Source organism: Ascidiella aspersa, chromosome 9 (assembly GCF_963924565.1).
Source record: "Ascidiella aspersa chromosome 9, kaAscAspe10.2, whole genome shotgun sequence".
NCBI classification, from domain to species: domain Eukaryota; kingdom Metazoa; phylum Chordata; class Ascidiacea; order Phlebobranchia; family Ascidiidae; genus Ascidiella; species Ascidiella aspersa.
In genome coordinates, this window is record NC_139455.1 from 6454921 (window position 1) to 6478481 (window position 23561).

Consider the following 23561-nt stretch of genomic DNA (forward strand, 5'->3'; position numbering starts at 1 on the left):
TAAAGACATGTTAAAACACTTCCCACAAGCTTTGCTATACATTTTCTATTAATCTCCTAAGATTTTTAAGATAGCGTTTTACCCAAATAGTGTCACTTGATTTCTGCTGCTGTAACAATTTCATCCTGTCTTTTCTCCAGGCTTCAATTTTTCGATAATTCAAACGTGTGTAGGTTTATGCTTTAGCTGTCAAAAATACTAGGTTTAGGTTCGCGCGAAACTCCTACTGGTCTATCTACTTGCGCTAAACGATGTTTGTTTCGAGGCGAGAAAAGAAGGTAGTCCTCCAAGGCACAGTCACACCGTGTCAAGATTTCAACGGCGAAGTAGAAGCTAACAAACTGAGAAGCGCCTTAAAAAGCAAAAGTAAGTATAGTTGCAAAAATCCAAGTTTATAAGCTTCCACCGACGTATAAACTAACAAGTAACGACTTTGGCATAAATCATTGCATTTCTCGTGGCCTAGTTAGCTGTATTCCTTGTTACTTAAATAGCATTTAATTCCATAACACTCTTTAACAGTCCAGTGGTTATTTAAACTGATAGAGCCCAACAGTTATACTTGTTTGTATTAGGTCCTCTATTTTAAATAAAAAGTCTGCATGGGGGTAGTAAAGTTACAGTTCGTTTAGCAACAGACTAAGCGTTTGAATTAGTATAGTATTAGACCAGGAGTGTCCAACAAGCGGCACGCGTGCCAAATGTGGCACGCGACCAAATAAAAAATGGCACGCAAGCCCCCCAAAAAACACTAAAATTGTTATTTAGCCAAATGTCCCAAAAAATACAATTTGTTATTCAGTCAATTGTCAAAAAATACTAAATTTGTTACAGCCAATTGAGCCAATTGCCATTGTTTGTTCACAGTATAAAACAATCGCGGCAATTCCGACTTCTAACAATTACATCTGATAATACAATATTGTACTGTAGTGAAGGGTGGAGGCTAGCATTAACATAGCTTGGTGTGAAGTTACAATAGTTAGCTCACCGACGGACACTTAGACGCAGTAATGCGCATTTCTGCTGCACAGTATTTCAAGTTTAAATAAAACGTTTTTGATTTTGGTAAAAAAGCGTTTTTATGAATAAAAAAAATTGGTTTGGTTACGAAACTTTGACACGGGAAGAAGTTATAAGATACAAAGCACGCCGTGCATGTTTGAGTTGGACACCCCTGTATTAGACTAATGCCAGCATGCACTTAGTAGACCTCTGTTGGTTTGTTAAAAATCATATTGAATTATCTTATAAGATACTATCAGTGTACTGATAAAGTACCGTAATTAATAAGTCGACCTAAATAGCATTGCTTTTGGTAACTTGTACCCTATGATTTAGCCAAGGTGAAGAGAAAGCTTCAAACACATAATTAATAGGGCCAATATCTTGGTTGTATACTTACAGATGATGGTCGGTCCAAATCTGAAATTAAAGCCAGAATTGCGCAGGCAAAAAAATTGCTTTATAAATCTCAAGTCAATTTTGACAAACAAAAAATTAAATGTAAATACCCGTGTGAGAGTTCTTAAAAGTTATGTGTGGCCTGTTCTTCTCTACGGGTGTGAAAGTTCGACTTTCACAAAGAAACTGATTGACAACCTGAGTGCCGCTGTGATGTGGTTCCTAAGAAAAATGCAGCGTATATCATATACTTCCCATACAACCAATCAAGAGGTATTAATTCAGACCAATCAACAGAGATCACTGTTAAGCACAATAAAACTTCGGCAACTCAAGTTTTTCAGACACATAACCAGATATCAAAAACAAAAGTACATAATTTCGTGTGGCAAAATATGTGGAAAACGTGCACCTGGACAGCAAAGAAAAATGCTTATAAATCAACTGAGAGACTTTCTGAACATCAAAGCAGAGAATATTTTTGAATTGGCAAGAAATAGTAACATATGGCGAAAACAGTGTTTCATGGCAGCCGAAGCCTGGTTCAGGCATGGCACTGAATGATGATGAATAGGGCCAAGAAAAATGGCCACAGAATAATGCAAATCCCTAGTTTGCGTAAAATGGCTGTTGTTTCGGAAACAAATATTGTTTACACATCGTGCGTGCAAGGCAGGAACTGTGATATATATTAGATATTTGATTAAACCCAATAGTTTAACAATACTGTTTTCGAATCGATTTAACGTTTCTCCACAATCGATTTGACGTTTTCTCAATTAAAATGATGAATTAAAGACTGTCTGGCCAGTCTATTCAGAGTACGACCTAACATAACGTCCAACAGCTGCCGTTTGAACGTTTAGATTACAAAAAACGTTTCTGTCGTTTAGCTAACAACTGCCATAATGACTGACAATAAAAACACTAAATCGTGTCCGAACAGTCTATTTTAGACTTGTGATTATTGGACCAAAATATTAAAATTTAGTTTAGTTCAAGGGCAGTATTTGTTATGAAGTTCAAAATTGTTTTTCCTGCTAAAGAACGTCTGATAAAGATTTACATTGTCCGCATTTAGTAAATAACGATAATATTGGCATACCTGGAGTCAACTGGTAGGCTCGACCCACACTAGGTTGATATCTATGAGATGTTTTTTGATCCAACGTAGTGTGATCTTTTTATAGTACGGTAAATTTATCAGAATATAGTAACTTAAAAAATCAAGCTATCAATGGTAAAAGAAAAATTTGAACTAACAAAATAAAAAACACCGCCTTTTCCATTTTTAAATTTATTAATTTCGGTTATTGTTCATGGTAATGACGGCATTAGGTATCGAATATCACATCATTGCCCAATGTATAGAATTTCGGTAAAATATAAGAATAAAATTATAATTATCGTCATCCCTAGCCAGGGGCGTATCCAGAAATTTAAAAAGGATCCCGAATTTTCAACTTGGAGAATTTTCCGTCTGACGTTAATGACGTCATAAAATAGCGATTGTGATAATGTCATCAATAATAAAAAAAATCCTCAGAAATAACCGATAAACTTCCAGCGAAAGCGAACATTTAGGCGCAAAGCGTACACGTGCGTAAACCTTTTTAATTGAACGCACACCTGGCGAGCGAAGCGAGCGCGATTTTTTTTTTGAATATATAAACAAAACGGCTGTAGAAAAATCAGTTGCGCGAAGCGCGAAAATTATTCGCACTTACGTAGTTCAAATAGTCGAAAAGTATATGAAATGGACTCGTGTATAGTTAAGAGGCAGCGGGCCCGATAAAATACACCGGCCAGCGGGCCGTAAGTTGCCGACCCCTGTCTTACACCAACATCTGATATTAACGAGGACAGCAAATAGCTAGAAACATCAGCACCGCCTAACTCAACGTTATAAGCGAGAAAAAGGTGGAGACTGCTTGATTTATTGTTGTTAATTGTCGAACACACACTTGCTAATCAGGAAAGAGAAAAAAATTATGCGTTTACGGTCAACCAAACAAGAAACGAAAAACGGCGTTTTGCGCTCGATCTTGGTTTCGCATTAGATTAAGAACGATATTGTCACTTACTAAAAGGGGGGGGGAGGGTCCGAACCACCAAACGCCCCCCCCCCTCTGGATACGCCACTGTCCCTAGCCACCGGCCAATGCCCTAAGACGCTGGTTACGATATGAGCTTCAGTATCCATCAATTTTTCTTAAAACTCTCAATGACGATTTTTTTATTAGAAGTTTACCCAAGTCATTCTGCGAACTACAAAAATAAACCGTCATTAACGCCTCTAGACTTATTGTGATGTGCAATTACTATATAAAGTTGGTAAATTACTTAACTAAATATGTCGGTCTTAATGTTCATCGCCTTTTTACTGTTGCCCTTGTTTTAGATCTTTCAGTGGTTTGTGATGTCTTGGGAAAAACGTCGAATTCTCAAAGGCAGGAGATCAAAACTCTATACAAGCAGCAGTTCGGTCGGGTAAGACAAAATGATCAAAAAATCTCTCCTATACGTAAACTGTTTAAGCACCATTCGTCTGAGTTTTGCAAACTCTTTTTTACGCCATTCTTATTAAAAAAGGTCTTATTTTTTATTGTGTTGGAATGGCACGTACGTTAACATACCAGCATACTTATATCGCTTGTATTTAGCAATTTGGTGTATAAACAGTGTATGAATGTTGTACAAGCCTTTACGGTCTGTAAAATGTAAGATGACCTTGTTGGGTTTGTTAAACCTCAGGCTCAGATATACCTAATTCTTAATCTTCTTTCTTTACATCAGGATTTAGAAGAAGATGTAAAGAAGACGCTGAGTGGTGATTTCGAGATTCTCTGCCGCGCTCTTTTGATGACGCCTGCAGAATATGACGCGTATTGTCTCCACAAGGCCATGTTGGGTCTGGGAACACACGAGTCTGTGAGAATTCCCACACAAACAAATAGTTGCTTTTTGTAGCTTTGTAAACAGATCATTTTTTAAGTCATTTTCATAATCAGAAAGTGCTTTGTTTTAGTATTAGGTTCTCAAGGCAAGTCACATTTAAATTCTTTGCAAGAGCAGGTTAAGCTATGACATTAAAAACATAATTTAAACCTTTGAGTTAAAAAAAAAAATTTTAATTACAACAATTTTCCGCCTGGTTAATGAGAATATGGTTTGCATGGCCAATCAACTAGCATCGATCTGATAAATATTTTCTATCAATACACAAGAAATCCACGCCAGCATAGTTACGCCACTTGTGCTCTGTACAAGTTCTTATTTTACCCTTTGAATTTTCAAGGCATTTAATTTAACACTGAATATTACCAGAAAAATCATTTTTCCACTATTTTACGCCCTGTGGTCTTACAAACACCAAAACAAGCTGATGCTCTCTCTTCTTTCCAGGTGCTCATCGAAATTCTGGTGACTCGCACGAATGAGGAGTTGATTGAAATTAGAAGGATTTACCGAGCAAAGTACGGCAAAGACCTGGAATCAGATATCAAGGCGGACACGAGCGGAGACTTTAAGAAGCTCATGGTGTCTTTGGCCAACGTTAGTGGCTGGTATCGTAGGTTTTTTTCATGATAGCCACTTTGGGTTTGCCATAAGGTTTTAAATGCAATATTTGTGGACGACAATGATTGTAATTTAGTTGCGATTTAAAAACATGTTGCGATTATGCGATAGTTTAAAAGGTTGCGAAGCGATCATGCGATGCTAAATTGAATACTTGGCTTTATTGCCTTCCGAAGGTGTTGTAAACAAGTCATTTTAAAATGGCTTAATTCTAAGTCAAGTCTTGCGCAAAAATAACAAGTCAAGTCCTTAACTCATGTTATTGATTTAAAAGTAAACTGTTCAACTTTTAAAAATGGTAAACTTGTCCAATTAATTATGAGCAACAATTCATCTGAAAAATCAAATTGTTTAATGGGCAAAACCTGAGAATTTAATCCGAAATTATTTGACAAAAGGACGTAAGTCCAAGTCAAGTTATTTGCCCAAAAAACTTAAGTCAAGTCAAGCCATTTGAAAACAGTAACTAAAGTGCAAGTAAGTCAGGTCAAAACAGTGACTCAAGTGCACTTAAGTCAAGTCAATGACTTAAATCATTACAACACTGCTGCTCGATATATATAGTTTTACTGCCGAAGTAAAACAAAAAAAAGTAAAACAAACGGTCATTCCAAATTATAAACCACAGATCAAAACCGCATATACAATTGCCAGGCCGAACGACCTGAAGACGCAACGGTAGACCTGACCAAGGCCATCAAGGACGCCGAGGCCCTGGTGCACGCCGGGGTGGCCAGGTGGGGCCGGGACGAGGAAACTTTTAACCGCGTGATGGCGACGCAGAGCTTCCGCCAGCTCCGCGCTGTCTTCAACTCCTACGACAAGGTAGGTCACGTAGTCGTCAACTTAGTGTCCTTGCTTACTGAAAGGTTGGACCAATTAATTACGCTCGTTTAAAACAGCGGTTTCCAACCTTGTGGCCGCATACCACTTAATAGCTCTTTACCGACGCTGTAAATGGTGAATAAGTGTGTGTTAAGTTTTATGCCTTTTAGCATATCATACGGTTTTTGGTAGGTAAACATCACCTACAAGTCGCTCCATTCAAATAGTTTTATTTCAAATTTTTTGTTTTGACCGAAAGACTAAAATGCCGTTGGACAAAGTAGCATATTTGGTAAAATCTTAATTAAATTAGAACTAGAATTAAAGCAAACAAGCAATTCACAAATTAGATTAGAATTAGAATTAGCCGCATTTTGCTGCAACTCATTGAATTAGAAAACTAGAATTAGCTCGTTGCCAAGTCTGGTACCACCTTCCATCAAAATATGTGTTTTGCTTAAATTTGCTTATGCTTATTAAGTCAAAATGACTAAAAAACAAGCATCCAACGCTAGCCGTAAATTTTATTTTATAGCTTGATTTATTGCGACAGAAAGAAAATGTTTTATGGCACCCCAAATAATATTACACTTGCGTGAATCTGTTGAGGTGCAAACTGAAAAAGATAATAATTTAGTGGTATGTGGCTTAGCACTCATTTGGCTTATTTGAGTGTCAAACCTCTACTTATGTTATAAATTATTTGAACCATAATTGTTAATAAAAAGACCTATAGTTCTCTGAAAATAATAAAAACTTATGTCAATTCTTTAACATCAACTTCAAACTATAACTAAAGTCAAGTAAGAGAACCTCTTCATAACAGAATGGTGTTATGTTTCTGATGGATATAGACTGCTTTTGATTTTGTACAGCTAAGATATGATTTTCATTGTTTGCGTTATTTAGGTCTTTCAAAAATTCTTAAGGCTTTCAAAACAAAAAATCTATTTCACAGTAATCGGTTAAAGTGCGTCAAACAAAAAATCTTTTGTTCATTACCAGTTAAAACGTTTTGTCGTTTAATGTATTGACAACGAGCCTAACAAAATTGCAAACAACCGCCACGCCCCTTTAAGGTCGGATGTATCGCAGTCGTGCAACAGTCGCCGTCGCAAATTAGCGAATTGCGGCATTATGAGCTATACCATTAAACGGATTTCATAGTAGAACACATTGGACTATTTGTGCGCAATTTAAAATCCAGGTCGCCGCAGACGATAACCTTAAATCACTTCTGAGAAAAACCTATGCTTTCTGAGGAAAAACCATGCATTTAATAACGCAATAGTCAATAAAAGTTAGAGATAGGATGAATATCATAGCTCATATAGAAATGTAGCAAACATTTGAAGTAACTCGTTATGTTGAAAATGAATAAAGTTTTGAAACAAGCAAAAATGTTGCATACTTTGATATCCCTACAACTAAAATCTCCAACTACCATTATGCTTCAATATAAGTTGTTTTTCGATAACTCGTTTTACTGATATTTCTAAAAGAACCATTTTACCACAAGGCTCAAGTTTTCAAGTAGTCAATGCGACGGACACTTTGGCGGGCCTGTGAGTGACCAATACCCGATTACAGGCCTCAAACTTTGCAGTAGACTTTGCCTTCTTATGATTGCAAGCCTTTGTGTAATTATCCCGCCCAAGGTCTTTTTCTTGCAAGGTAGCCGCGCAAGCGGTGTGATGCGTTTTCGCAAAGGTGATGATGGTTCAAGGCAATTTTAGCCAGCAGAGGTGCCTAAAACGTTTATGCGCGAAGCGGAAGCCCAACGTCTACGACTAGCAGTTCCCTCGTGTTTCCAGTGATTTTACGAACGCAGTGTGTGTGTGTGTACTGTGCATGCGCGTGCGGTTTTGTGCGTCCTCGTGCACCTCTTCGATTAAAATTTAACGTAATACACGCTAAATCCCGGTAGTTATTTGGTACTCAGAATATATATTGTAACAGCTCTAAGCCTGCTAGATTTAGCAATAAAATTAAAGCATTGATTGTTGTTCTAGATTTTGATTTTGAGATTGGCGTGAGGCTAAAAAAATGTTTAACAAATGTCCCATAATCCCCAAATTGGAAGATTATAACATGTGAAACTCCATCATGTGATGACCAAGAAACCAAACTAGTCTTTATACTCTAGGACTAAAGGATATTAATTTCCATTTCGTTTAAAAATAGCCCACGAACGTTTACAAATTTTCCGCACTGTAAGGTTTGCTTGATTTTGATAAGAAAGTACTTGACATGGATGCTCTAAAATTAATTAAGCTCAAGCAACTGGTTCAGCATAGATATCTACTGAAGTCTATTTGTGAGACTTTTACTAATTTCTTCAGCGAAAATAAGTGGATGTATTTCGCAGCAGCCCGTTCGAACTTATTGAAAGTCACAATTTGGACTTTAAGGAGGATAATCCGTCTTTGGGATTTTTAAACATCTTATAGTTACAAAGACACTGTAGGATCGTCAACCAATAAGCAACACCTTTAACTGTTATGCAGCAAGCGATAGTTAGCACTGAAAACTTGACGTACAAGTAACGCTACTGTCGTCATTGGTGACCAAAAGTTTGAATTTTACTTTGGTTTTAACAGTTGATAACGGAGGACATCAGGGCCGACATTAAGAGGGAGTTTGACGGAGACGTTGGTAACGGACTGGTGGCTATTGTTGACTTCGTCAGGGACAGGAACGCGTTTTTCGCAACGAAACTAAACAACGCCTTGACCAAGGGAATGACTCGCAATGACATCCACATCATACGCATCGTCGTATCCCGGTCCGAGGTGGGTACAACCTTTTTCAACTTTTAAATATAGTTGTCGCATGAAAATGCGTGCGTATGACCATGAGTGGCTTAAACGATAAAGTCTGTTAAAACCGGCCGACTACTACAGATATCCAGACTTGCTTAATGTTTATTAAAATATATAAGTCAAAACTTTTGATACATTTAGATAATCATTGAATAATGTAGGACAAATGATAATATTCGGAATTGTATTTGTAGATCGACCTTCGAAATATCAAGCGAACCTACTTTGAGCAGTACGGCAAAATATTTGTCGACATTGTTGCAAACCAAATGACGGGAGAATATCAGAGACTCTTGTTGGCCATCCTTGGTTGAACATTCTTCAGGGTACGCTCATGTCGAGTCTTGTACCGGAGAAGAACTGTCAATACACCATTTCACAGTTTACCTCGAAGATCAGGTTACCACCATTGGATGTATATCAGATGCTGTAATCATCGCTAAGTGTTTGACCTAGAATTTACCCAACGTGTGTATATTACCTCTTGTTTTTCTTTGCTAATTTGGCTCTAGCGAATTCGTTCTAAACCAAACTTTTTTGTAAAATATCGTAAATAATTTATTTTTAACTCACCCGTCCCTCAATTTCACGCGTTTAGTCTTATAACGATTACCATTCCAAATATAAATTGATGCCTTATTATTTGTTTCACCATAACTAAAACATATTTGCAACACTTTGTTTTTTGTTCTTGAATGTTTTTGGTGTTTCTTTGTGCTGTACGTATTTACGTTTCGCGATAATACCATTTTATCCTTGACGAAATAAATTTATAAATAAAAAGTATTCACACAGGTCAGCTGGTATCTGCTGCAGAAACGTCGGTTAATTTATTTGTTTGCACCACGAAAGAGGTATTAGTGAAAATTTGTTTGCGATTTAAGAATTTTATTTACATCTAGCGGTTTTTGACGTTTTTTTTTTAAATATTGACGTTTTTAAAAAAAAAATACCTTTTAAGATAGATGGATGTGTTGGATCGCAAATCATGGCTGAAAAGTCTATACTAATTTGGTATCGGATGACCAGCGATACCAACATGGTATCAGACGACTGCCGATACCAGTGTTGTAAACGAGTCATTTTGAAATGACTTAAGTCCCAGTCAAGTCATTTGAAAAATAACTTAAGTCCAAGTCAAGTATTTTGCAAAAATAACAAGTCAAGTCCCAGTCCAAGTTATCGGTTGTCCAAGTCAAGTCCCAGTCAAGTCATTATGAGAGCAAGTCAATTTCAAGTCATGTCATTAACATAAAAGTATAAAAGTAAACTGTTAACCTAATCAAATTGATGAACTTGTCCGATTATAAGCAACTATTTGACTAAAAAATAACACAAACGCAATATACAGCAATAAAAGTGTTTAATGTGTAAAACTTGAGATAAATGTTAATGAAAAACACTTAATTAAATCCCAAATTATTTGACAAAATGACTTAAGTCCAAGTCAAGTCATTTAAAAACAGTGACTTAAGTGCACTTAAGTCAAGTGAATGACTTAAGTCATTACAACACTGGCCGATGCTACCATTTAGCATCGGGTATTGGCTCTGGAGTAAATATTTTAAAATAATAACACCATTTCGCTCATGGGATATACTTTACGCAAATGGGACTTTACCGTTTTCGCGGGGATTTAATTTTATTTGTCCAAATTTTGTTGCAATGTGAATGTAACGAATTGCTTAATTTTTGGCCACCAGGGAAATAAAGCAGCTTACGTTGAATATTACAAACCTGCTTTTTATGAATACGCAGTCTTCAAGGAAAATAACTAAAGCAATTCTTGGCGCTGGTCAAAAATCTTACCACAACAACATTATTCGGGTTAAGGTGAGGGTTAGCATTTGGGTAGGACGGGAAATATTATTAAATAATATAATACTTGACTCACCCAAACAATATAATACTTGACTCACCCAAACAAACACTAACCGACATAGTAAACCAACTAATGTCCATTGCTTTAATATTTGGTTCAACGCTGAGATAGGATTTTAGACCAGCGCTCAAGTCTTTGTGTGCCACTGTGGACATCTGTGGAAAGTATGGCAAGTGCACCCGCGAGTTTTTATCAACCTTTCAAAAGTGCACACCGAAAAAGTCTGAACTGAACCCAGTAACCCGGATTTTTTTGGCCGTGAAACACGCGAGATCTGCCATACATTCCAGACTGGACTGTGTGTAGAACAGAATACAGTTCTGTAGAATTAAATCTGAAAACATACCATGCCCAGGTTGGAAAGTAAGGCGTGCACTAGGGTTCCTCTCCGGGAATGTTTCGACGGGAAATTCCCGGGATTTCCCGCAAAATAACAATCCCGAATCCCGGGAATTTTTTTTATAATCCCGGGTATTCGGCAACATAGCAAAACTTTTAAAAAATTCTCGTTTTTGACAAATAAAAAGAAAAAAATAGGGTGCTCCTTCAATTTTGCACGTATAAAGTTATGCAAAAACACGGTCTACAAATACCGCATACCATAACGCACATTATTTGGGTTGGGGTGTGCGTTAGCGTTTAAATTAGGGTGGGTCAGGTGGTATTATTAATAATAAATATAATAACACTTGACTCACCCGAACGCTAACACGCACCCTAACCCAAATAATGTGCGTTATATGGTATGCAGTATTTTTGTTTTTTTTGCATAAATTTCTATGTGCAGAAGTGAAGGAGCGCGAAAAATAGTACTAACCATGTTAACATCATTGCCTGTTGCATTATTTGCGCTTACCAGCGGAAAACAAATTAAATAAGGGTCCTGACTTTAATACAAGAAGGTCTTGCAAGATTGCAGAAGGGTAATTCCATGTCAAAGCAACCAACCTATTTAACCCATATGTTTTCAAAATTGCTCAAATTTTGTACATGTGTAGAGTTTTCCATCCTGATTACAATAAACTTTATTTTACCAAAATTTTTTGAGGGGTTAAAAAGTTATGCTGTTTTGAAATATTGGGCATTTTGTGCTCGCTGAACCGTGAAACTCATTGATTTTTACTCATGCAAAGTTCAATCTAGCATAACTTTTTAATGGATTGGAGTTTTACTTTAAAATTAAGTTTATTTAAAAGATAATAACCTAATGTTAGATTTGTTACATTGTTTTGTTGTTTCAGCTCTAAGGTCAGAGGTCAAGTGCAGGTCAAACTAATGTGTATTTTAAAAATCAGTGAAGCGGAACCCAATTTAGAAGCGAAATATCTCAAAAGCGTTGACTTAAATTTTTTTGTGTAAGGTGTCTATGGAGAGCTTATTCCAAGTACTTTCATTTAAACCAGGTTTCATTGCTCCTTTCAAGGGATACCACTGTCATATGAGCTATGTAACATGGCCGTCTAAAAAATAGCATTTTGGTTCGAATTACAAATTTATTTCAATACAAAGTCTGAATTACATTATTTTTTCAACTACTAAACTGTGACATTTGTTTTTTAAATAAATTAATTTCTCAACATATTTTTTGTTTTTAAAATGTTTATGAAGAATATACTCCTCCAAATACTTTTTTAAAACATGGGTAGATAAAGTCCATTGTATCATATTTGTTTATTTCAGATTCATTACAAGTTGATAAATTCTGTAGTTTTGTGAATTGTTTATCTAAAATTATCGAAAAAGTACTCATCAAGTTATTGAAAACCCAGTTAATGAAGAGTTTAGTGCTTGTAGTGTTGGTTTACACACTAATGTGGATTCTGACTGCCATAAACTATGGTAAAAGAATATCGGCCTATTCTATTTGCTAAACTATCTAAATTGTTGTTATTAATAAGAGCAAACTTATTGCAAAAAGAAAATTTGCTTGTATCACCATGCTTTTTCCTAGATAAATATGATCTGCCTCAAAAAGTCTGCTGCAATCCATTTAAATCACATAAAACAAATATTATGGCTAAATTACAAAAAATACAACTTGATTTTTCACAAAAAACTAAGCAAAATAATTTTAAGCTTATCCCTGGACAAAAAATTCTAGTAATTGCAAAACAAAACTAAAATTAATTTGTAGTGAAAATGAAAGCATTTCATCGGAATCGTCAATTGATACGAATGTTAGTGTAGCTGCCTCTAACACTAGTGACAACAGCGATTTATATCTTTCCACAAGTCAGCTTAACACAAGCCTACATGTGATTAGTCAATCCCATTAAAACTTCATAGCCTACCATCATCCAGCAAGATTGTATATAGAAAAAGGAAATTGGGCTCTATTTATCAAGATTTGAAGAAGAGGTTTTCAACTGCCAAAGATTTTGACAAACTAATGGATAAAATTCAAACCAAACTGGTTACAGAAGAATCCTACTCAGCAAAAGTTCAACTTCTAACCTTTTCTCCAGACTCTTGGTCTAGAAAAAAAAGTTTCAGAATTTTTTGGAGTGCCAGAAAATATGATGCGTACAGCAAAGAATTTTTTAAAATTTACGAAAGTCCAAAAAAAATGTACACCAAAAGAGAAAACCATTGCCAGCAGGAAACATAGAAAGAAGCTGTGCTGAATCTGTGGCAATGACAACACACGTATAATGCCAGGAATTAGCGACAAAGTTAGTGTTGCAACTAAAGTATATGAACAGAAGAGGTTAATACTGTCTACATTAAAGGAGTTGTATCTTGTGTTTAAGAATAAAGCATGGTGATACAAGCAAATTTTATCCTTCAAATTTTTCTTATAATAAGGCTCTTATTAATAGCAACGATTTATCTTTTATAGGTAGTTCAGCAAATAGAATATACCCACATTATTTTACCATAGTTAATCTATGGCAGTCAGAATCCTCATTAGTGTGTAACTGCGAGCACTAAACTCTTCATTAGCTGGATTTTTAATAACTGGATGAGTACTTTTTCGACAATTTTAGATAAACAATTCACAAAACTACAGAAATTTCCATTTGTAATAAAAAAAAAATTTGTAATAAAAAAAACATGATATAATGCACTTTATCCACCCATGTTTTAAAAAAGTATTTGGAGTATACTTCCATAAACATTTTAAGAATAAAATATATATTGTGAAAATAAATTTATTTGAAAACAAATGTCACAGTTTAGTAGTTGAAAAAATAATGTAATTCAGACTTTGTATTGAAATAAATTTGTAATTCGAACCAAAATGCTATTTTTTAGACGGTCATGTTACACAGCTCATATGACAGTGGTATCCCTTGAAAGGAGCAATGAAACCTGGTTTAAATGAAAGTACTTGGAATAAGCTCTCCATAGACACCTTAACACAAAAATTTAAGTCAACGCTTTTGAGATATTCCGCGTTTAAATTGGGTTCCGCTTCACTGATTTCAAAAAAGACAAATATTCAACCTCTGCATGACCTCTGACCTTCAGCCTCAAATGTCATAAAAATCTAAGCAATAGGACCTTAAATTATTATCTTTTAAATAAACTTTATTTCAAACACAAACTTCAATCCATCACAAAGATACAAGATGTTGAAGTTGACATAGCTGAAAATCAATGAATTTCATGGTTGACCGAGCACAAATTACCCCAAATTTTAAAATAACATAACTTTTTTACCCCTCAACCAATTTTGACAAAATAAAGTTTTTAATGATCTGGCTGAAAAACTCCACAAGTGTGGCAAATATAAAAGAAATCCAAGGTGTAGTGGTTAAAATTTTCCTTTTTTCTGGTTGCTTTGACATGGAATTACCCAGAAGCAATATTACAGAACATAAATCAGCTTAATTAAATGTTTGGAGCTAATATAAAATAATTTCAAACGTCTTAATGACGTAATTTTAGGTATAATTTTTTCGTCGGGATTCCCGGGAAGTTTCATTTTTCAATCCCGTTTCCCGGGAGTGAAGAAATCCGGGAAAAAGAGGAACCCTAGCGTGCACGGGGGATTTATCCCCCACGCAATTTCCTGCTTAGCCGCGGTCACAGCCGCGCATTTTATGCAAAATCAACGTCAAATGCGGTCAGCCGCGAATAATCGCTGAAACTTTAGTCGCACTAACGGTTTTCAGTATAATACTCCATTTCAGCCGTCCAAATTTTACAAATAACGTTATTACAGCCGCGCAAATTTGGGCAGAAATGTTACTACAGCCGCGCAATTTCAAGCTGCAAAATCGTCTCCCCGCGCAAAATCCAAACTTTCCAATCTTGTACCATGCTATGAAAATATATTTTGACACTCTGAGTTAAATGTATAAAACTATACTAATTTAGTATGCAATCGCTTATTCATAATTATTTTGTATGTATAAATCAATTAAAAGTTTGTTAGTATTATTATATTGTAACTTGTGCTCAGCAGCACAAACTTTTACCACCATGTATATATTGCCGATAGCAAAAAATATATTCTTTAAAAATTTTTACCTGTTACTTCAATCCAACTTATACAGTAAACAGACTTTTATGAAAAAATAATATTAAAAAATTAATATTCACATTTACATTATTTCCGCATATTCAGCCGAGCGTTGTGTTAGGATTCTAGACCAGCGCCAATGACTCACATAGGGTGATACCCCACTGTGGAAAGTATGGCAAGTGTACCAGCGAGTTTTTTTTTCAACAAAACTGCACCCCAAATATGTAAATGGCTTGTGCGGCGTACGTTTACAGTAGAGATAGACTGATAATCTCAGGCGATATTTGGCTTCTACCAATATATCGGTATCTGTAGATGTAGGCCGATATTTTGGTACGAAAATATGATTTTTCCAGTACAACCAACAACTTACCCATTTTTTACTTAAACACAATTGGGTTTAAGCATCACATCAAGTTAATATGCAAAATAATGCTTTAATAATTAATAAAGGTATATAAACTAAGACATTATTTATATTTTATTTTCAATTAATTCAAATTTCGAACATTTCTTAGGTATATAACATATTCGGTATCGGTCGACAAAATTGTAAAAAATCAGGTTTCCGTCCAAAAAATAATATCGGTCGATCTCTAGTTTACAGTGCAATGTATGCAATGCACAGTGCACCAGAAATAGAAAAATGCACCAAGGTGCACTTTTTGACTTTTATTGCGGCACCCGCAAGATGTCATCGAGATTTGCCATACTTTCCAGACTGGGTGATACCTACTGTTCAAAAAAAGCCATGACTAGACTGCCAGTTATTCAGAAGTTAAGGTTATAGTTTCATTAAAAATTTCATAAACGTCAAAATTGAAATTGGACTGATATATATGCAAAGGCCCCATAACTTGAATAATAACTACTAGATTTTCAGTCAAAATTTCAACAATGCGACATAACTTATCGAGCAATGAGATTTAAAAAAATATTAAACTATTAATATTTATATTTATGAATGCTATTATTATTCAAGTCATATTCAGCATACTACCCAAGAGTCTACTCTTTCAATTGCAATTTGGTGCTGGTCTAGAATCCTACCACATTTATTTTAACAGTAATGAAACGAGTTTTCAAAGTTGAAATTGCAAGGAAGGCATAACTACGAAAGAATAAATATCATAATAATACTTGACCCACCCAAACCCAAAGTTAACTCTCTCCCTAACCGAAATATTGTCAGAAAAATAACCCCTCAATCTTGTCCAAATCTAATCAATATTTTTAACATTGAAGGTGTCTCAAAAAGTGTAGAGCAAACCAGTTGTGTATTTTTCATACTCCTTTCAAGATGGACGAAACTCCTATAAGAATGCCTCATCAACGCATCAGTGCCCTAAAAAACGCGCAGGATTCACCTTTTCTAAAAATACCAGCATCACCGTTTATGAAACATCTTGGTTTTGGAACAGGTATTTTTTCTAACAGTGTTTTAACATCTGACATAAATTTCTTCCTGAAACTTTTTTGCCTTATCATTCCATATAAAAATAGCATTTAGGCGAAGTGGTTTGCACCAGACAAATTATATGTTGTTTTTAGATGTGTAAGCTTGTAAAGCAAAGACGGGTATTTACTAAAAAAATATCTAGCTTCTAATTTAAAAATGCTGTTGAGGGGACAATTGGTCATTCATTACTAGACTTAAAAAAACAGATAAGCCTTTTAAGATTAGATTACAATTAAAATTAATTAACTGTATTCTTTGAAACGAAAATAATAACAAAATTTGAACAAAAATTTTACTTAAATAAAACACGTTAAACAAGTTTAAAAACCTGGATTAGATTACAACTAGAATTTGAGCTTACAAACTATTCACAAAGTTTATTAGAAATAAATTTTCCCCCTAATTATTTAAATTGGCCGACTATAAATTGGTTATAACCTCCTTCACTGTAAAAATTACAAAGTTTAGCACAATTTCAAAAACATTTTTCATATCCCAATTTAGTATGTGGCCAGTTACTGTTCGTTCTTTTATATATATACAATATTGTCAAAAAAGGTATAACTAATCAATTATTTCTTGTATTTAAGATAAAAAATCAGACTAAACATCATGTGAAAATTTTGCCACAAACTGTGTATATTTAATCGTTGTTATAAGTGAGAACCAACAGCAAAACTTGTTTTGTCCCAAACTATAATTGGTAATCATGCTAGACATATGTAGGTGTCAATGTTTATCTGATTGAACGCTCCCCGAAACTGGGCCAGCACCGTTCCCCTTGGGCTGTAAAGAAGATTAACAGAAGATGCTGTAGTGACACCTTGGCCTATGAACAACGGTGAGCATGATAAACAGTTTTTCCCTGATGTCAAGCGGTGTAGTATCAGTAGTCGTTTGATACTAGGGTGATAACTGATAACGATGACAAATTAACCAAAGGAATTCAGCCATTATTTGCGTTCCAATGCAGTGTTCCAAACTTAAAATGTCAATTTATTCTGAGCCCTGAAGCAAAGGTTCTTAAACCTAAAGCAAGTTTTGACCTCAGACGTGGAAAAAAGGCCTTTAGACTTTTCAGGTCCAGTTAGTTTGCTTGTTGGAGTATAGCTAGGATGTCATTTGGTATCTGACCGGATCCAAATACTTTTTGTCCAATATATCCAGTATTGTTTTTGCAATAAAATATCAAGCATCAGACATCACTAATCACCAAATTTAACTCAATATCTTTCGATCTCTAGTTTACAGTGCAATGTATATAACTACTTTTATTTTTGCAGGTTAACTACTATAAATAATTAAAAAAAAGTTTTAACACAAGATTAAGAATATTATTGTGTTAGGTTTCGAGTTTACACTTTCTTACAAAGAAAAAAAATAAAGTTGTATAAATTTTTTTAGGCTTACAGATGAGGCATTGATCCTAAAAAACCTGCACCACAAAAACATTGTCGGTTTCCGAGGATTTGTAAGGACTGAAGACGGGAGCAGTTGCCTAGCGATGGAGGATGGCGAGAAGTCACTCATGTCCATGATCGAAGAGAGAATGGAACAAGGATTTGGTAAATATAATTGATTTTATGACAGTATTTGTTACTTTGAGCCTACCAAAGCTATGACTAAATTTAAAAATATATATAAGTAAAGAAGCACATTTATTTTACTCAAAATAAAACATAAAGAGTAATTGACCATGTAATCAGTTTTTAATAACTGCATTTCTTTAAATAAAACCCTAATTTGAAACTGTAAATTAACATGGTTATTCGATAAATCTTGCGTGAGTTTTACTTTGTTTATAGGTCCATTCCCTGCTCAGACAATCTTGTATGTTGCTGAACAAATTACAAAAGCATTGGTGTATTTGCACCAGGACAAACACATTCTTCATGGCGACCTTAAGAGCGCCAATGTTCTAATCCAGGTAATGTTTTTCCTTAGTGTCACTTGGAACAAAGCATATCAATTTATTGTCATTTTTGACACTTAAAAATTTATCATCATTTTTGACACTTAAAATTAAACTATGTAAAATTTCCCTTTTAAAGAGCAGTTGTCTCACATTGTTGTTCGTCACGCTCTTTTAAAATAGTATCAAGCTTACTGATTAAATTAAAATTTTTCTTAAATATGAAGAGTTAAATTCTTTGTAAAGTTCTAGTAAACTTATCGACATCCCCTCAGCAACATTGTTTACAGGCCTCTAGTTGGGAAGCAATACCTTAAACAAGCTTTACTACTCATTAATATCAATCATCCAATTATAATTAGGAATATATGGTGTATTGAATTCCTAAATATTATAATGGCCCACAGTTTTTTGTTCTTTGACAATTGTGTAGCACTTTCAGTACAGCAATAAATACCTCTTCTAAATCAGTGGTTCTCAACCTGCCGGTCCGCGGCAACTTTCCTGCCGGTCCGCCAAATATATTACAATTTTATATATTAATTGCAAAATTCAAGATGTTGAAGGCTTATCCATCAAATTTAGAACTTCGCCAGCTCCGTAATTTGCAGCATTGTCACGTAACATAGAGTTAATGTTCTACTTTGGACTTTATCGTACGTCACAATGCTGCAAGTGTTTTGGCCAACTGTTTAAAAGTAGTCTACAAACTCGTTTAAGTCTTAAACTTTAAGACCAGTTGTATGTGAAAGTTAAGAAGTGTTTTAGTTGCATACTGTTGCGTTATTAAATGTTTAGTTGATTTTGATTTTTGAAGGTCCACCGGTCCGCAAAACTTGCTTTAAAATTTTACCGGTCCGTATGCTAAAAAGGTTGAGAACCACTGTTCTAAATGATGTCAGTGCCACCATAAGCTTTTGTTGCCAAACTTTGGTCTGTTGCCTACAATTTACAATTTGCGGCCTTATCAGTTTTGAAATTTGGTACTGCGACTGCGCTCGTCGGGTTCGGGACTCGGGTAGTCCCACTCGAGTCCATCTCCAGCAAAACAGACCGACTCTGTCGAGTTGCAGAGTCCGACTTCGCAGCCCTGACTGTTAATGTCCAATTTTAGGGTGATTTTGACGAGGTGAAATTATGCGACTTTGGCGTCACGGTAAAGCTGGATGACGACCTTGTTGCGGCCGAGAGTGATGCCAGTTACGTCGGAACTGAGTCCTGGTCGAGCAAAGAAGTCCTCGATGGTATTTAGCTTGTCTCTTTTTATTTATTATAACGCATCGCTCCCGCAAAACTAAGAGCAGCACTATACAAAGTTGATGGTGAACTAAAATTTGCACTCGGTCGGGTGTCTAGTAGGGTTGTTCAAAAAAACACAATTTTGTCAAATTTCAGTGGTGACGCCCTGGGATTGTTAGGTTGCATCTAAAAGCCCACAAATCAAACCTGAGCACGTTTGGTTTAGTATTCAGTATTCACTGTGCTACGTCAATTTGAAAATTCAGATTTAGGCTAAAATTTTCGAAAAAAATAAATAATTCCCCCCCCCCCCTGAAAAAAACTTTTTTTCTTCTTTTTTTGCATTGCTTTGCAATTGAATAGCTATAAATAAACCTGTTTTGCAGTAAAAAAGTGAGTAGTCATGGTACAAATGTCGCATTTCAACAACATTTATTAGGCTGTTTTCTACGAAAAATGGCTTAAAATTTTAAAATAAATTATATGCAGCGCACATGACATCAAATCAATAAAATAATGCATTTAGTCTTCACACAATTATATCAATTACTTGTCTAAAATTAAAAAAAAACGTGCTTAAAAGCCATTTTTCCTACTGTCTAGCAATCAGCACAGTCTGGACAAAGTTATAATTGTCCCAAATTCTGTGTATCGTTAGGGCCATAGTTGGCCTTTGGTATAATCACGTTTAAAAAGCTAATTACACTCGTACCATTTTATAAAACATGCTAACTGCACTCTTACCATTGTATCGCTAATAATCAAATGAATAATTTCACCCACTATGCCGGTATCTGGCGAATTGCGTACTGTTACTGGCAAATTAAGTTTTATCAAAATCAAGGAAAATTTAACTAAACAAAAAAGTGTTTCAGGCAGATAAAATTTTGGGATTTATTAATCGCCGAAGCAAAAGTTTTACAAAATTTTGTTTTTTACAAAATTTCAATTTTTTTTCAAAATTTAGCAAACAGGCATATTCTTAATAAATGCGCGATTTTTTTATATTTCTTAATAAATGCGCGATTTTTTATACAAGCAAAATAAATGTTCCTTCCTTAAATTCCATTGTTTCGGACTTCTTTCACTGTGTTTTTGTTATCTCGCATATATAAATGTTTTTCATTATTTTGCTGATATTTGCTGTCTTACTTAGAGGTTCGTGGTGCATTAACTATGGCTAAATAATTGGGTGTTTTTTCAAGAATTTGTTTTTTGTGCAGATTAACTAAGCATTTAGTTTATTTTACTGTGGCATAATATACAAAACTCGTCATACAAACAGTCATACAAACGTCATACAAATACAAAACAAACTTTAAACTTTCTTTGAAAAGTCTTAACCTATATACTGCCGTTACTGTGGTATTATACAAACTTAACGAGGTCAACTACCGTATTGTACTGTTGTATCAAGATAACGAACTTCCGTGTTGTACTAATATAATGAACTATACTAACGTAACGTATTATACTAACGTAGCGTAATCTACTGCTGTGTTTTACTAACGTAACGTATTAAACGACCGTATTTAACTCACGTAGCGTAATCTACTGCCGTATTTTACTTACCGTATCAAACTACCGTATTATACTAACGCAACGTATTAAACTGCCGAATTAAACTAACGTAGCGCATCGTACTGTCCATTGCAGGCACGCTGATCAGCGACAAGGCCGACATCTTCGCCTTCGGCATGATCCTCTACGAAATGCTCACGCTGGGGATTCCCCACATGCACGTCTTCCCGGAGGAGGAGGATTACGTCGGAGGAGGAGCAGAGGAGGGGACGGGGGAAGAGTTTGAGCGCGATTTTGAACTCGCCGAGGCCGAGTATCAGCGGTGTCTTGGTAAGTACGGCCCTAGAGACGGTTTTAATTTGGAATCCGAAGCAAATTCGCCCATAAAATGAACTGGTTCTGTGGTTTTGTGTGTCCAACTGTCCATGCAGACTTGGACAACTAGATTCATTTTTAGTTTTTTTGGTTAGATTAGAATTAAAATTAGATAATTTTCAGTTTTTCCAAGTTAGATCGGAATTAAAATTCCTAAATTCTTGAAAATATTATTTTCAATAGATTTACAGCTTGAAAGTTTAAATCGTAATTTATTATCATAAAAATGTGAATGATAGGTATTCCTGAGGTAATTTTGGCTTGGTATCCGCGCCTATACTTTTCAGTATAGCCCATGCTAATCTAATTGTCCAAGTCTGTGTCAAATCCGGACAAATATTTGTTTCAAATGAAGCTTATTTTGAACTGTCTTGAAAAAGGACTTCAAAAACAAATTCAAAAAAACAAATTTATAAAGTTGTTACAAACTTTTATAAATTACATTTTTTAAACTGGCGAAAAATCCAAAAAAATAAGGCCATTTTGTCAAAATATAAACATATTCGTTGCTGCAATTATTTGTATACGATCAACATAGTGTTAGAAAAGATATTTGTCAAGAAACTCAAATGTAAACCTATTTTTTTGGCGTAGCAAAGCTCTTGTTGTTGTGAACAAATAGACCAGCGCTTCTCAACCGGTGCGCCGTGGAAGGCTACCAGGTGCGCCGCGAGCAAAACGAAGAAACATAAATATGTTTAAAATATATATATATATATATATATATATATTACTTTCCCATTAAGCTTAGCGCATTGATTTCACAGTACTTCCTAGTAGAAAACGTAATAAGACCTATTAAAGTAGCATTATCTTAATTAACTAATCTATATTACCATAGTATTAAGACCACCGACATAATAACGCCAAATTCGCAGTAATCACGACAGAATAAGATCTAAAATAGTCTAGATAAGGCCTAAACCTGTCAAAGTAAGTCCCAAATTAATCTAAATAAGACTTAAATAGACAAAATAACGCTGAGACTGTAGGGAATCGGTATGGGATGTTTGGGGCCACTTGTCTGGCATTGGCCGTTTGTTGTCGCCATTTGGGCGCCGCTATTTTGGCACTTGATTTTTTGCCCCTGTTTTGGCTTCAATTGGGTTAGGGTTCAAATTATCAGGGAAGTTAGTGATAGTTATGGGTGAGGTTTGGGGTTAGATAAGAGGTGGTATAGGCCTTATTTTTGCCATTTAGGTCTGATTCTGATTTCGTCATTATTACGACTATTAGGTATTAGTCTATTTACGCCTTATTCCTAACTGTATTTTGTTCCGAAGTTGATGTTGTTCCAATTTTGGTCTCAAGGCTGGAGATCCTTTAAAGATTTGCAATTATAAAGCCTATATAATGAAAATTGACAACAATTTAAAGCAAATGCCGGTACACCTCAAAAATTTCGCGCTCGCTTCACTCGCAAGGTGCGCCGCCAGGTTTTCATATGTCTCTAGGTGCGCCCTTAAGTAAAAAAGGTTGAGAAACACTAAAATAGACCATAAAAACAAATAAGAAAAAAAAACATCTTTCTTTTACCGAAGGTCAACTAATATAGCATTGCTAGGGCGACAAACGTAAACAATCACCCACCCACAAACAAACCCCTTCTTTTTACCCAGGCACCCGCCCGCCCCTCATAAACTACGAGTTTGACCCCTCCTACACCCCCGTGATAGAGCTCTTCTGGGCCTGTACCGGGGAGAGGCCCCAAGATCGGCCCTCGGCCCGCCAGATCGACCAGACCTTTGAAGAACTCTTTCAGGATGCCGTTCCCTGTATGCCTGACCCAAGGGGCAGACTCGAATTCTTCTAGCTCTGTTTTTAACGCGCTTTCCTTTTCGTTTTTAACCCTTCCCTGCCTGTGTATTCGAGGCTTCGTTTTTGTGCTTAGTAGAGTGCTGTCTATACTTCCTGGCGGCGTTGGCTATTTTCCCTGCCCGTTTTCTTTCATTTGTTTTCACCTCGTTCGTTTTATTCCGACCCTCTGTCTGAGTGTCTGTGTATCCCAGGCTTAGTTGTTTTGTTCTTCTTACGAGTGCTGCCTGTACTTCCTGGCGGCGTTGGCCATTTTT

At 35.5% G+C, this 23561-nt stretch overlaps 2 protein-coding genes across 2 annotated transcripts; both read left to right on the forward strand.

Annotated features, from left to right (window-relative positions):
* The first annotated feature begins 198 nt into the window (after positions 1-198).
* On the forward strand, positions 199-9299 carry LOC146132087 (annexin-B12-like). Its single transcript, XM_083397434.1, has 7 exons — positions 199-366; positions 3806-3894; positions 4201-4335; positions 4810-4959; positions 5638-5808; positions 8409-8600; positions 8825-9299. The coding sequence occupies exons 1-7, from the start codon at positions 252-254 to the stop codon at positions 8942-8944; spliced, it is 972 nt and encodes a 323-aa protein (XP_083253560.1). The 5' UTR covers positions 199-251; the 3' UTR covers positions 8945-9299.
* A 1038-nt stretch (positions 9300-10337) lies between these two features.
* On the forward strand, positions 10338-23558 carry LOC146132088 (lymphokine-activated killer T-cell-originated protein kinase-like). Its single transcript, XM_083396977.1, has 8 exons — positions 10338-10463; positions 16284-16404; positions 17169-17283; positions 17847-18007; positions 18248-18369; positions 19469-19598; positions 21250-21444; positions 23109-23558. Exons 1-8 carry the CDS (start codon positions 10377-10379, stop codon positions 23300-23302), a joined length of 1125 nt encoding a protein of 374 aa, XP_083253103.1. The 5' UTR covers positions 10338-10376; the 3' UTR covers positions 23303-23558.
* The last annotated feature ends 3 nt before the right edge of the window (positions 23559-23561 follow it).

Coding starts and splice junctions, on each gene's coding strand:
- LOC146132088 (XM_083396977.1), top strand. CDS start 10,377: ATGAATACGCAGTCTTCAAGGAAAATAACTAAAGCAATTCTTGGCGCT. Junction 10,464..16,283: donor ACAACATTATTCGGGTTAAG/GTGAGGGTTAGC, acceptor ACTCCTTTCAAG/ATGGACGAAACTCCTATAAG. Junction 18,370..19,468: donor GCGCCAATGTTCTAATCCAG/GTAATGTTTTTC, acceptor GTCCAATTTTAG/GGTGATTTTGACGAGGTGAA.
- LOC146132087 (XM_083397434.1), top strand. CDS start 252: ATGTTTGTTTCGAGGCGAGAAAAGAAGGTAGTCCTCCAAGGCACAGTC. Junction 4,960..5,637: donor TCATGGTGTCTTTGGCCAAC/GTTAGTGGCTGG, acceptor TACAATTGCCAG/GCCGAACGACCTGAAGACGC. Junction 5,809..8,408: donor TCTTCAACTCCTACGACAAG/GTAGGTCACGTA, acceptor TGGTTTTAACAG/TTGATAACGGAGGACATCAG.